Below are 14,921 nucleotides of genomic sequence, written 5' to 3'. Positions count from 1 at the left end.
TGGAGAATGTGTTCTTTTTATACAGAACTAGGAGTCATTAGTTCAAGATATAAGGAGTAGCAGAAATTTAGGTTTGATGTCAGGGAAAACTTCTTAACAATCAGAGCTGTGTAAAAGCGCAACAGAATGTCCTAGGAGGGGTGAGTTTTAAAGCAAAGGCTGGAAAAACACTTGTCAGGCATGATATAGGAGAATTTTTTTCAGGTGTGAGATAGATTAGATGGCTATTAATTTTCAAATCCTATGATACAGTGATTATAATTACAAAGCGATTAAGAGATTGTTTGATGAAGCAGTTTCTAGTCTCTTTTGACCTTATTGTGGCAATGGGTGCAAACCAGTTAAACTTTCCTAAGAAATGGTGATGGTTTTTATCCTTATGGGTCCTTTATCAATTTCCCATTTGGTTAATGGCTTATTTAAATAGATCTGGTGGCAATTGCTTCAATTGGACACTGTGTTTCCTGATTTTTATATTTCTGTTTTGATATTGATTTTGATCTTTTCTAACAACTAGATAGTTTTAGTATACAAGTAAATAACTTGAACCATAAATGACTTGTACATTAGTGTTCAGTAATTTTCTGTATGTTAACATCAGATTATTTATATAACTAAACTTGGATGTCCTTCTGGCTCAGTTAGAACTCATATACTTTGACACACTATAATGTATGGTCTGTGCCTGTCTATCATAATCCATCAACATTTGACTAAAGGCTTGAGAGTTAGTGGGCATTAGATCTTGTTATGAAGATGGCCTCTATAGGCACACATAAAAAATTTAATCCATCTAATTGCTTCAACATAAATCTCCTGATACCTAACTTCTGCTTGTTTTTTCAGGTGAAGTTAGGAGAACAAAGACCATTCTTTCTCTGTAATCCCTATGTTGTTTAACTAAAAGGAAAGCTAGACTAACATGGAAACCACATACCTCATACTCCACCCAAGACTATGTTTCTCTTCCAGGAAGATGCATCATGCTTCTGTTATGATTACTTCTGGTTCTGTCCCTCCTTCTGCCATATGACTTGACTCCTAGTTCATTTTCCTTCCAACAAATATATTTTCAGCATTTTATAACTCCTGCCATACCTCAAACCATATATACTTATTTTCTTTCTTACTATCTACATAAAAGCCTGAGGTTTATTTAAAGGATTATACTTTTTGTCCATGTGCTTAAAACTTTTATGTGTATCGTAACTATGAAAACAACCAAACAATTTTTAAAGACCCAGAAATGTCTTGATGATCTGCTATGGATAAATGCAGAAATGTCATTTTATCATTGTACAACACAGGCATAAATAAAAGCCATCAGAAAGTATTCTTCTGCCTGATATCATTTCTTAAAAAGCTGACACAAAAGAACACACTGTAAATTCCTAAACATACGAACGTTTCCCCTCCAAAATTTAATTGGTCAGTTGACAGTGAAGAAAAACAGAGGCATGATGAATAATCTGAACTATTAGTTATACTCCTGGGGAAATGATATATACATGTTGTTAGGCCCTAACATTACAACAACAGTACTTCAGTAGTACTCGGTATCACTTGATATTCCAGTTAGAGACCAGAAAATTCAACCAATAACAAAATGTGGGGCTTGGGAGACAAGGAAGATAAAAGTGATTCTTGGAGAATATCATATCCAATTTTATCTTACAATTTGGATTCCACAATTTCAGACTTACACGAAAAGTCATTTACTTTCTCTGAGATATGCATAGCTCAAAAAGTAAAATAATTTGGATATATATCAAAGTTTGGCAAGCTTATCTTTAGATATGAATGTGCACACAGTAACAACAACAACAACAAAAAACACTCAGGAGGTACTCACATGTCTTATTTCAAATGTTTAAATGTCAAGGCAAGTACAATTGCTATGTTTTCTTATGATGGACAGAAAGAAATGTGCAATGAGACTATCTCTCCAGATGAATTCTCTAGACAAATTAGAATGACTCTCATCAAAAATTAAAGGCTTCTGAGCTATACCCTTGGTAGCACTTCAGATCACAGCATCTGTAGTATTTCAAGCCCACAGGATACTCAGAAATTGCTAGTGTCTTCAATTTTTAAAATAGATTTTCTGTAGTTTTTTTAGTGTACTTTTAAAAAATCATTCCTTTAGGAGATATCTGCTCTAAACTACCAAACACTCGATACAATCCACCCCTTTCCTGCTTATTAATCTATGCCTTCACTTTGTGGTCACTCAATATCTTAACTGGAACATTGCTTGGTTGATTCTACTCCCTATCAGTTTTGAGAGACTTCAGTTATAAATATACCATTATTGGCAAAGGTGCAAATTTAACTTTCTCATCTATCTCATTTGCCAAAATCACCAGCAGTACACCAATGTGCATTATTCTTCTATTTTTGTAAATATTTGACCAGCATTGTCACTATGGTATTCAAAGAAATCTGTAATTCCACACAGAATTCATTTGACAATATTTTGCATTGGAGTCAAAGCAGATAATGCAATTTAGTGAGAAAGGCCTTGAACTAGAATTCAAGAAACTTGGCTTTTCCATGACTTGCTGTGGGACCTTGTGGAAGAATTTGACTTTGTTTCCTATACGTAAAATGAAGACTTTATAAGATGGCCTCCAAGGTCTCTTCCAATTCCAAAATTACTATATAAAAATTACTCCAATGACCCATCAAGAATAGAGTATGTTTTAGTTTGAGCATCTAGGTGATGCAATAGATAAAGCACTGGGCCTGGGGTCAGGAAAATTTAGTTCAAATCTGGCCTGAGACACTTACTAGCTGTGTGACCCTGGCCAAGTCACTTAACCCTGTTTGCCTCAGCTTCCTCATCTGTAAAATGAGCTGGAGAAGGAAATGGCAGACGACTCCAGTATCTTTGCCAAGAAAACCCCAAATAGAGTCACAAAGAGTCAGACAGGACTAGAACAATTAAACAACAAATATGTGTTAGTTTACAGGGATGGATTTCAGCTGATCTCTCCACCCATTCTCACTTACTCACCTTTCTACCTAACACATAAAAGCACGTGTAACTGATGCCCTGCACATGGAAGAAGTTTGGCTGGGAGGGGCAGCAAGGTGGCGCAGTACATAGAGCTCTCGCCTTGGAGTCAGGAGGGCCCAAGTTCAAATATGGCCTCAGACACATGACACATACTAGCTGTGTGACCCTGGGCAAGTCACTTAACCCCGATTGCCTCACTAAAAAAAAAAAAAAGTTTGGCTGGGGCTATGGTATTACTGTGATCATGGAATGAGATCAACCCCTTAACCTTCAATACTGGATCTGAAGATTCATAGTCACAGAACTACGACTGGATAGATCTTTAGAGCTGGATAAAGCCTTAGAGATCATATCATATAATCTGATGGGGGAAGGGAATAAGCATTTATATAGCATCTACTATGTGCCCTTAGCACTTAGGTGCTTTTTACAAATAGTATCTCATTTGAGACTCACAGTAGCACTGAGAGGTAGGTGCTGTTATTATCTCAATTTTACAGCTGATAAAATTGAGACAAACAGTTAAGTTATGCGGCTTACCCAGAGTCACACAGCTGGTAAGCGTTTGAGGCCAGATTTAAACTTAAGTCTTCCTGACTCCAAGCCCAGCGCTCTATTCCCTGTGCCCCCTAACCACTTAGCTAACTCCAACTCACAAAAGAGCTAGTGAATGTTAAAGCTGGAAGACATTGCGGAGAATATCTATTTTACATCTGTTCCCTTTCATATTCAGATAAGGAATCTAAAGTCAGAGATGTCAGATGACTTGCTCAAGGTTGTACAGTAAGTTAGTGACAGAGGTAGGATTGCCTCCCATTTCCTCCAGTGGAAGCTGGAAGTGTGTTCTCTCAGTGTGGTGCCCTTATAAAAGATTCTACTGGAGAACTTTACAGTGCTCTCTAAACATTAAATACTTCCCTCAGTATTACAGTGAATTAGTTAACTGACCTCTCCAGTTTTCTTCTACCTTATTACTTCCAATCTGGTCACAATGCCCCCCTTGCTCTTCCTTGAACAAAGCAATCCACCTCCCAATGATGCATCTGTCTATCTCCAAGCTTGGAATTCTCTCTCCTCATCTCTGCCTCCTGCTCCTCTGTTTTCCTTCAAGTCTCAGCTAAAATCCTACCTTCTACAAGAAGCCTTTCTCAATGTCTTTTAGCACTAGGGCCTTTGCTCTGAGTTTATCTCAGATTTATTCCACATATATTCAGTTGATAACATAATTATTTGCATGTTGTCTCCCCCACGAGACTGTGAGTTCTGTGAATGGGGACTGCTGTTGCTTTTCTTCATATCCTCAGCATGTAGCACAGTGCCTCAAACATGGTAGACACTGAAAAAATAAATGTTTCTTATTGACTTGACTTTACAGTACTTTTGGAACAGAGAATTCAAAATGTCCCTGTTCTATAACACCCCTGTCTTGGCATAGGCATTTGTAACAAGACCAGTTATATCCTCTTCTCCTTCTCCTCTGGTGCTAATATCATTTGAACACTCTTTCAGAGGCCTAGAGGTAAGATGAAGGAGAAATATACAAGTGGGGAGAATGTATGTTGCCCCCTTGAACCCAAGATACAGCGACAGGTGCTGATACAAAAAACAGTAACAATGCCTAAGGTCTGGGGAAAAGAGGAGGCAAATAGGACCAATTCAACCACCACAAGTCAGCCCAAACTGGGAAAAAGAACCATTCAAGTGGTGTTCACATGCTGAAATACACTTAGAGTGAGACATCATGGGCTATAGAATAAAATATACAAAAACCCCCCTAAGAACTAAGGCACTCTGGCTTGGAAATAGAACAAAGAAGTGAGAGAACAGAGCGGACCATCTGCATGGGCCAACTGCTGGAGAGGTGGCCCCACAGGGAAGGTGGTACACTGGATAGGACGTTAGACTTGGAGTCAGCCCAGCTGAAGACCTAAGTTTAAATTCAGCCTCAAACACTTAACAGCTGGGTGACACTAGGCAAGTCACTTCCACTCTGCTTGCCTCAATTTCCTCAACTCTAATATAATAGCACCTGCCTCCTAGCGTGGTTGTGAGGATCAAATGAGATAATATTTTTAAAGTGCTTAGCACAATGCCTGGCATATAACAGGCACAATATAAAGCTAGAGATGTTGATGATGGTGGTGATGATGATGATGATGATGATGATGATACATAATGACAATGATACATAATGACAATAGCAATGACGAATATGAATATGATAATGATGACTTCAATCTATGAGATCCACAGAGCCACAGGTGCTGAGACCTACTCCACAGGAACCTGAGTCATGAAGGGCAGTGAAAATGTAAACAGTGAACCTGAGAGTTAAGGGGGACTGCAGGAAGGGGGAAGGGAAAACAGAGGACATGGAGAGAGAAGATGAAAAAATATTAGCCTTTCTACTTACAGAAACCTCTCTGGAAGCACTGAAAATCAGAGCTGTGTTAAGTCTTCAGAAACAAAGTCCCTTGATTCTGTCAGGGCTTAGATGTGAGTCCTTCCTGAATCCATTAATTTGTAGATAAAACTTATTTATGTTCTGAGCTTAAAATGTCTTTGTACTTTTAAGGAGAGCTGCTGGCTATCCTAGGGGAGTGCTAGGTAGTGCTATTTACAGGTTCTATATGGAAGTGATAATCAAGTAAGAGAAGTGAGTGGTATCCAGACTGTACCTGGGCCCTTTGCATCAGGAGCAAAATCTGTGCATAAGAGTTAAACTCCTTTTATATGGAGGCTTTCTTTTGTTTGAATAAAGGTTAGTATGAAGTGGCAAACTCAATAAAAGTCATTCATTATGTTTCATGATCTAATCAATTAACGTCAGTCATTCTAGGGTTTTACTCTGACTCAAACTAAATAAATAAGTGATCATTTTATAGCTTTCTTGTCTCTTCCTGGTTCTCATTAACTTCATTTTTTATTTTATTATTTATTTATTTATTTATTTATTTTGTGAAGTGATCGGGGTTAAGTGACTTGCCTAGGGTCACATAGCTAGTAAGTATCATGTGTCAGAGACCACATTTGAAATCAGGTCATTCTGACTCCAGGGCCAGTGCTCTACCCACCGAGCCACCTAGCTGCCCACTCTCATTAACTTCAAATGTAAATTGACAATGATATTTTGAATTTTAAAGTTTTATTGATACGTTCTTTTTGTTTGCATAGTCTAAACATTTCTAGATTATCCCTACTCTGTGACAGTTCTCTTGTAACAAAGCAAAGCAGTCAAGTAAAACTAATAATACATTAACATCATCTGAAAGTACATTGAATATTCTACATCGATAGCACATTCTCCTACCTATGAGAATAGTGGATCACTCGAGTTCAGGAGTTCTGAGCTACAATAGGACCAAACCCTATCAGGTGTCTACCCTCACTAAGTCCAGTATCAATATGATGAGCCCCTGGGAGAGAGGGGTCACCAAGCTGCATAAGGATGAACAAACTGCTCTAGATTCCACACAGAATGGGTCAAAACTTTCGGGCCGGTCAGTAGCAGGGTTGGGTCTACGAGTGGTTGTCGCAATTCCAGTTTGGGCAAAATAGGGAGACTACATCTCAGTAGGAGGAAGGAAGGAAGGAAAAGGAAGGGAAAAGGAATAAATGAAGGAAGAGAGGAAAGGAAGGAGGGAAGGAAGAAGGAAAGAAGGGAAAGAGGAAGAAGGGAGTGAGGAAGGAAAGAAAGAAGGAAAATGAAACATGAATTAATGATAATTATTATTTCAGTAACAAAACTTTTACATACCTATGCTGAAAACACCAGCATCCTCACCTTCAAGTCCCTCCGCTTTTAATAAACAATTTTATTCCCATGTTTCTCCTTTGATTATTTTTAACCTAGGAAGGCAGTAAACAGACTATCCCAAATGACTGCTTAGCTAAGTGGTTTACCAATAAAATGTGGTTTGTTCAGACATTATTTCACTTACTCTTCACTGGGAAAGACACTCTTAGTAGACTGTGTAATTGTCTCAGATTTTGGTTCAACATTTCCATAATTCTTACTATGGGATTTCCAAGGAGGTTTTAAAATAGGTAACCAGGTTTTAAAATCACAGGCTGTGCATTATAGGTTGGCGGGCTAATATAACATTACTGTTTCATATACAGTATTAATGCAGTTTCTAACTCTCAGAAATAGCTCCAGACAGAAAGAAATGTGGATCCCTTACAGAAATATATAAAGTTTACCAGAATCAAGGGAGTTCTAGAACTCTTTCCCAGCAAGGGAATGATATTGAAGAATTACAGCAATTTAGCCTCTCTTGAACTGTATGTTCATTCCATGCAACTTTACTTCAAATTTTAGGTTACAAAATAATTCTCCAATATGAAAAGAATAAATCAAGCTGGTCTTCCCTAGTTCTACATTCCACTGATACTATAATTTATGAATATAGTCTTATAACATAACTACAAAAAAACATACTGGATATAAAATTAAATACATTGGATGTATTAATAATGAAATATTAGGTATGTAACTTTTAAACATATACTCACAAAGATTTAGCCTACATCCAAAATAAGTCTTCTTTGGCATTTCTAATCCACTCTCTACTGGTACTGCTTCCCTTTCTTAGATATAGAGGTAATAGAGACATGGCATTCTTAAAAGTTGCATAGGACAAGATAAAAATCTCAACAATAGACTAATTCATCAGTTCTTTAAACTTTGTGCCTCACCTAGAAGCAAGTAGTATATAAATTTTTAGTTAATTCATTTAATGAATACTTATTAAAAAGTGACTACCTATATAGAAAAATGCTAAACACTGGGAAATTCAAAGGTTAACATAACCATTCTTTCCCTCAAGGAGCTTACAATCTTGTTGGAGAGATAAAATACGAGTAAGTAAAAATGTAAGTAATGATCTAAGGATCAATGAATATTTTAGGGGGAGGGGTTAGGGAGGGCTGGGTTCTGGACCAGTGGCTTAATCAGTATAGTAACTCCAGGTTTAGAAATTCTCTTCACCAATGCAAATCAGCAGACCCTTCCTCCCTCCCTCCTGCTATAGGATAACACAATCCAGATCCAGTGTTGGAGGCTTCTTAATAGTTATCTCTATGGCTCATACTGGGCAGCTAGGTGGCACAGTGGATAACATACAGTGCTTGAAGTCAGGAAGATTCATCTTCCTGAGTTCAAATCTGGCCTCAGATACTTACTACCCATATAGCAAGTCACTTAACCCTGTTTGCCTCAGTTTCCTCATCTGTAAAATGAGCTGGAGAAGGAAATGGCAAACTACTCCAATATCTTTGCCAAGAAAACCCCAAATGGAGTCATGAATAGTCAGATATGACTGAAAAATAACTGAACAACGATGATGGCTACCTATGATATTATCTGAAGAATGTGAGAATTTGACTTGTGCCTTAAAGGGCCCATGCAGACAACAGGGCAAAGAAAAATATGGATTATGTAACTTATTTGATTTAACTTAATAAAAATATGAAGTACTTTCACATTGGCCAATAAATAGTCTGTCTCTGATCTTTTGCCTCCTCAGGGTCTTACAAAGTCATCTTGATTTATTGTGCTGTCTAAATTAGAGTTCTCTTGCTCCCGGGCACCTATCTTCACATAATTCACAGAACCTGTGAAAGAACAGGTCAAGGCTGCTCTTCTACATTGTGACTCCCTATTTTGTTCATCCTTCTTTCCATTTTTTTGTCTCTGTCCTGCAATGGCTCCTCATTAATTTCCCTGTCTCGAATTCATTTTAGGAAGCTCAGGTTATACTGGAAAAGTTTTGAGTATGAAGCAAAAGATTGGAGTCTGCTTTCTGAGAACCAACCAAACTTAGTACATAAAGACACATTACCTCTGACCACCTGATGATGAATTTTCTGGCCAGAGAAACTCATGAAAAACCAACACTTTTTGCTTTTATTGTAATGGTAGTAGAGTGACAAAAATGGGGCAGAGTATGCTGAGAATCACACAATTTCTAAGTCATCTATAAAACACTGGTTATCTATTAGTACTAATGTGAGATTCTTATCCAAGAACCAGAGTGTACAGATTATTGGTGGAATGAAGGATATGAATCCTGACATTCTTATTATAAACAAACCAAGCAGACAGAAGGAAGTTGCAGTTAAGTGGAGGCTACTTCTCATGTTTTCCTCAGGGAGGCAAATAAAAGGTTTGGCAGGGTCGGTTTCACCATTCATCTAAAAGCAGTAAGTCACATCATTTCATGGCATATTGCTTCATCTCATTTGCAATGCTCATGTTAAGTATTTGCAAAAAGAATACCATGATAGCAAAGAGCTAGGAACAAAGTAGATTTGTTTGCTCATTGATAAGTGAATGGTCAAACAAACCAGCTTAGGAACATAATACATTATTTGTTTATAATACCAAAGCCATAAGATACCATAGTACCATAAGAAAACTATGAAGAATTTAGAGAATATGGGAAGACATATAAATTAATAGAAAGTGAAGGAGACAGATCAAGGAAAACTATATGTATGTACATGTGTGTATACACATGTATATATACATACATATAATTATTACAACAGTATGAATAGAAAGAATATAAATCAAAATTGAACACAATGTAACAATTACAAAGGCTTGGGGTCAAAGAAGAGATGAGAAAATATGATTCTCTCCCTTCATAGGAGAGGTAAGACACTGTTAAGAGCAGAATGAAGTATGTACTGTCAGAAGCAGTTAATGTGTTGGTTGATTATGCTGAACTTTTAAAAAATTTTTGATCTTAGTTATAAGGGATCATGCTGAGTAGGGAATAGGAAGAGATACATTAATAAATAAATGTGATCTGAAAACAAAAAAACACCATTTAAAAAACTACCATGAAAATTATTGCAGCATATGTACCTTTGGTAGAAGTTGAAGAACACATAAATTAAATCAATATATATTTTGGAATTCAGTGATTTCATGCTGAGAGTATTTTAAAATGGGTTGGAAAGAGGATGACAAACAGATAAAAGATGGAAAAGATTTGCAACAATTTTTATAATAATTTTTTCTGTTACCAAAAAGAATGAAGCTAACACTCTTGAACCAATGTCATAGTCCTTGATGTGATTATAAAAGAGAAATAACATATAGAGAATGAAGATGAGAAGAGACAAATGAAGATGAGAAAAACAGCTGGATTAAACAAAGTGTACATAGAGGAGATTCATCTTAGGGGAGCAACACAACTTTAAAAGAATCAAAGGATCACTTTACAAAATACTTGATGATGCCTAAGATACCTCAGTCGTGCCAAAAGACTCACACTCTGTTTATTAAAAAAAAAAAAGGTAATAAAGAAAAGCAACAATTATTGACATAAACACATATTTTCTTATCTATAGAAATTTTTATGAGAATAATGTATACAGAAATACAAAGCATCCTGAATAAGGCAAGCTTTTACAAGCTTGAGCAATACTCATACATTTCAGGGATGGAGAATTCTTGGACCAATGCAAATTAGTCTTTAAGAAACATGCACTAAGCCTCTTTTTTGATGTGGCACCACTGATCATTTAGCCTGTTAGAAAAGGGAAGTCAATGGTGACTGTCTGGAATAGTAATCAATATTTACAAAGCACTTGACCATTTTTGAAAGAATTCTGCAAACATTTTTAAAATTTAATCTTCTTGAAATCCTATAAGGCAACTGCTATCCCCATTTTACAGATAAGGAAATAAAAGTTTGAGTTATTTAAGTCACTTGTTTATGGTTCCACAGCTAGGAAATGTCTGAGAGCATTCAAATTCAACTATCTCCTGACTCCAGGCTCAGTACTCTTTCTGCTGCACTATATTGCTTCTATAATGACGGGAATGGTTTAACTGAAAGAATAAAAGGGCAAGGAGGAACTTGCAGTCTGAAACCATTCTATAAAAGGATCCCCTTTAAAAAAAAACCCTGGAAATTTTTTAATCTGTAGTACAAAAGACTTAGGGGAGGGAAACAGCATTAGTGTATATAAATTTGAAAGTCTGGCACGAGGAAAAAGGACTAGGTTATTTCTGATTGTCCCCAGAAGGCAGAGATAGGACCAATGGGTATAAATTATAAGAAGGTAGATTTTGGCTTAATAAAAGGAAAATAATCAGATCTGATATGCTACCCTATTAGACAGTTCCATACAATTGGAAGTCATCATGTGAACTCTAGGAGGTCATTAAGGTGCTGTTGACTGGATTCATGCATTAAATAAGGGTTGCGTTAGATGACTTCTCAAGCCCCTTTCAACTCTGAAATGCCATGATTCTGTAATTCAGATCTTCCTATTATCAGGCATAGGGTACTTTCTTCTATATTACCTGTGCCTCCATTTAAGCCTGGCTAACATTTAATACAATTGAAAAATAACAACAACAACAAAATATTCCCTACCCTTGAGTGTAAGAAATACTTTCCTAAATTAATAGGAAATAAATAATTATGACATTATAGATACACTCATTTTTAAAATTTTTTTGTTATTGTTTTTCACTGAATGCTATTTTGGAGCAATTACCATAACATGCACTCATACACACACACACACACACACACACACACATGTAAATGCATGTGTATGCATATGTATGTATACATATATAAACACATTTATGTATTACATATATATTTATGTATGAATATATATGATTGGAAAATAAATGGAAGTAGAGGTCATGTTATATATTACTCAAAGGATAATTTGCCTTGACTTTCTACCATTTTAAGTTGACATATGGTTCTAGTGTCCCAACGACTTGAGCATGCTTAGTAAATCTGTTTGGATGTTAACTCTATCGTTATATTTGAAATTTTAATCCTACCTAAAGAAGGGAGATTTCCTGTCAAAAGGGTATATTCAGAAACTTATAATGAGACAGTAAGGAATCAATCATGTGTGATCCTAAGCAATTTATATGACACAAAGCTATGAGAAGATGTGATGTTAAACTTTGTTTCATCAAAGTGGAAAGGAAAGTAACTGGCATATTGACAAGGATAGACCACCTCCCACCACCTATAATAATAGATCTCAGGACTCACATGAAGTTGACACAGCCCGTGCCGGCAGGTGGAGCAATCCAAACGAAACTGAGATTGGTTGTTGGTAGATGACTCACGTGTGAGGCTACTACACTGCACATAAACTGGTTTCCAAACTGGTGATCCGACATAATTCCTAAAGGGGAAGAAAAGGACATCATAATATTAACATAACAAAATATTTGTCATAATTTTAAACAACATATTCATGATATTTTTTCTTTCATCACCTGAAAGTGACTTTGGTTTCTCCATTAGTCACACAAAGGCAACACTTCTTATAAAAGCACCACTGTCTATAATCATAAAGAACTCCATTATTTAAAAAAATCTTTCCTAAACTGTGACTTGAATGTGGAAAAGGCATATTTTTGGCATTTAAAAGAAAATCTTGCATTTGTATAGGGCTTTATAGTTTTCAAAGTTTTTTCATATATTTTATTTCACTTGATCAATCACTATAATCATTTATTAAGAGCCTACTATGTGCTAGGCATTGTGCTAGGCATACAAAGAATTGTGAATTTAATCTTCACAGGAAGCATGTGAAGTAGGCAGATATTAACACCCTATTTTATAGATGATAAAACTAAGGCTCCTTTCTGTCTTTTCATGACTCTTTTGTCTCTTGTTTCACCTCTTACCTATCTGACTTCTTCATTTCATTTTGGTTGAGAGACCAATAACTGTGGATATTCCCAAAGGCTCTGCCCTGAAACCTCCGTTCTTTTCTCTCTATATTCTCTCACTTGCTGCCGTCACCAGCTCCCATGGTTTGAATTATTTCTTTAAAGATTATACCCATGTATATTTATCCAGCCTTACTCTCCCTCCTAAGCTCCAGTCCCCTATCACTGACTAGTCCACTAGATATGTTGAACTGAATGTCCCTTAGTCATCTTAAACTTGACATGTATGAAATAAACCTTATTTTCTTTCACCCTAAATTGTCTCCTCTTCTGAATTTTCCTACTACTGTCAAGTTCAAAGCTTCAGGGCCATTTTTGATTCCTATCTCTTGCTCACCCCCAAAATCTAAACATGTGCCAAAATCTTATCGTTTCTTTCTACATCCATACATACACCCCCTTCTCTATAGAGACCAAACTCAAATCCAAGTTTAGGTCTTCATCATCTCTCACCTAGAACAGTACAATAACCTTCTAACTGGTACCCCTTTTTCAGTTCTGCTTGCTACAATCCACCTTCTATCCAGCTGCCAAAATAATCTAAGGCATGAGTTTAACCATTCTACCAATATGCTCAATAAACTCCAGTGGCTCCTTCTTACTTCCAGGATCAAACATAAAATGCTTTGTTTGACATCTAAAGCTCTTCACAACCTGGTCTTTTCCTACCTTTCCATTCTTCTTATATTCTGCTCCCCACTATGGTCTCTATAATGCAGCCATACTGGCTTACCTGATGTTCCTTGTACAGATCCCTCCATTTCATGTCTCTGTGCATTTACCTGGCTATTCCTCTTGTCTAGACTTCTCTCTTTCCCCACCTTTGACTCTTAGAATCCCTGGCCATCTCCTCTAGAATTACCTCACATCTACTCTGTATATAATTCGTATATTCTAATTTATACATCCCCATTTAAGCTCCTTGAAGGCAATAACTGTTTTTGTTTTTCATTTATATCCTTTGCTCTTAGTATAGTCCATGGTTACAGAGTAAGCACTTTGTAAATGCTTAGTGATTATACGCTCTTTGGTACATAGTGCTCAATAAATCCAAAGACCACAGCTAAGGAAGTAAACATTCACCATTCCATGAAAAACTTCTGGGGCAAAATAGAAAGTAGTATGGCAGAAATTAGGTTTCTACCAATACCTCAAACCCTTCCAAGAGAGACTCCAAATGGATACACGACTTAGATATGAAAGATCATATAACAAATAAATTAGAGGATAATGTAAGAAACCAATTTTTGTACCTTTGGATAAGGGAAGAATTCATGACCAAACAAAGGATTAAAAGAATCATAACATATAAAATTGAGAATTTTAATTCCATGTAACTAAAAAGGTTTTGGTATAAACAAAATTAAATCAGCTGAAGTTAGAGGAATAAGCAAGTAAATTGGGAAAAATGTTTGTAGCAAGTTTCCACGATAAAGGGGTCATTCCAAGATATATAAAGAACTGATTCAAATTCTAAAAAGAAAGTCATTCTCTGATAAATGGTCAAGGAATATGAAGTCAGTTTTTAAGGGAAGAAATTCAAATTATCAATTGCAAAGTGAAATATATGTGTATGTATATACATACATATATACATTTATACACACACACACACACACACACACACAATGAAACACCAAAAATTAGAGAAATAGGAATTAAAGTAACTTCAAAGTTCTATCTCACACCCATCAGACTGACAAAATTGACAAAAAAGGGAAAATGACAAATCAGAGGGACTCTGAAAAAGCAGGCATATTAATGTACTGCTGGTGAAAGTAAGAAGCGGTTCAGGCATACTGGAAAGCAATATAGGACCATATTTAAAAATAACACTAAAACTGTACACCTTTTGACTCAGATATTATTACTAGGCTTATACCCCAAAGAGATGAAAGAGGAAAAGACCTCATATGTGCAAAAATATTTATAATAATTCTTTTGTGGTGGCAAAAAAACCTGGAAACTACAGGAGTGTTCATCAGTTCAGAAATGTATGGAAAAATTGTAGTATATGAATATAATGGAACACTGTTTAGGAGTAAGTAATGATAAAAAGGAATGGCTTCAAAGAAAGGAGAAGACTTGTATGAACTGATGTAGAGGGAAGTGAGTAGAATCAGGAGAACAATTTATACAATATTCACAATACTGTAAAGACTAAGAATT

General features: G+C 36.2%; 1 protein-coding gene across 2 annotated transcripts in view; it reads right to left on the bottom strand.

The window, feature by feature from the left end:
- RELN (reelin) overlaps window positions 1–14,921 on the bottom strand; it is a 548,072-nt gene that overhangs the window by 370,452 nt on the left and 162,699 nt on the right. For both annotated transcript variants that reach the window (XM_020984542.2, XM_020984544.2), the window contains exon 3: window positions 12,064–12,199. In XM_020984542.2, the coding sequence (XP_020840201.1) occupies window positions 12,064–12,199 (136 nt within the window). The remainder of the gene's footprint in view (window positions 1–12,063; window positions 12,200–14,921) is intronic.

Source organism: Phascolarctos cinereus, unplaced genomic scaffold (genome assembly GCF_003287225.1).
Source record: "Phascolarctos cinereus isolate Bilbo 61053 unplaced genomic scaffold, phaCin_HiC Scaffold_1;HRSCAF=81, whole genome shotgun sequence".
NCBI classification, from domain to species: Eukaryota; Metazoa; Chordata; class Mammalia; order Diprotodontia; family Phascolarctidae; genus Phascolarctos; species Phascolarctos cinereus.
The sequence above is the reverse complement of the archived record's forward strand: the minus strand, read 5'-3'. Positions and strand labels throughout refer to the sequence as shown.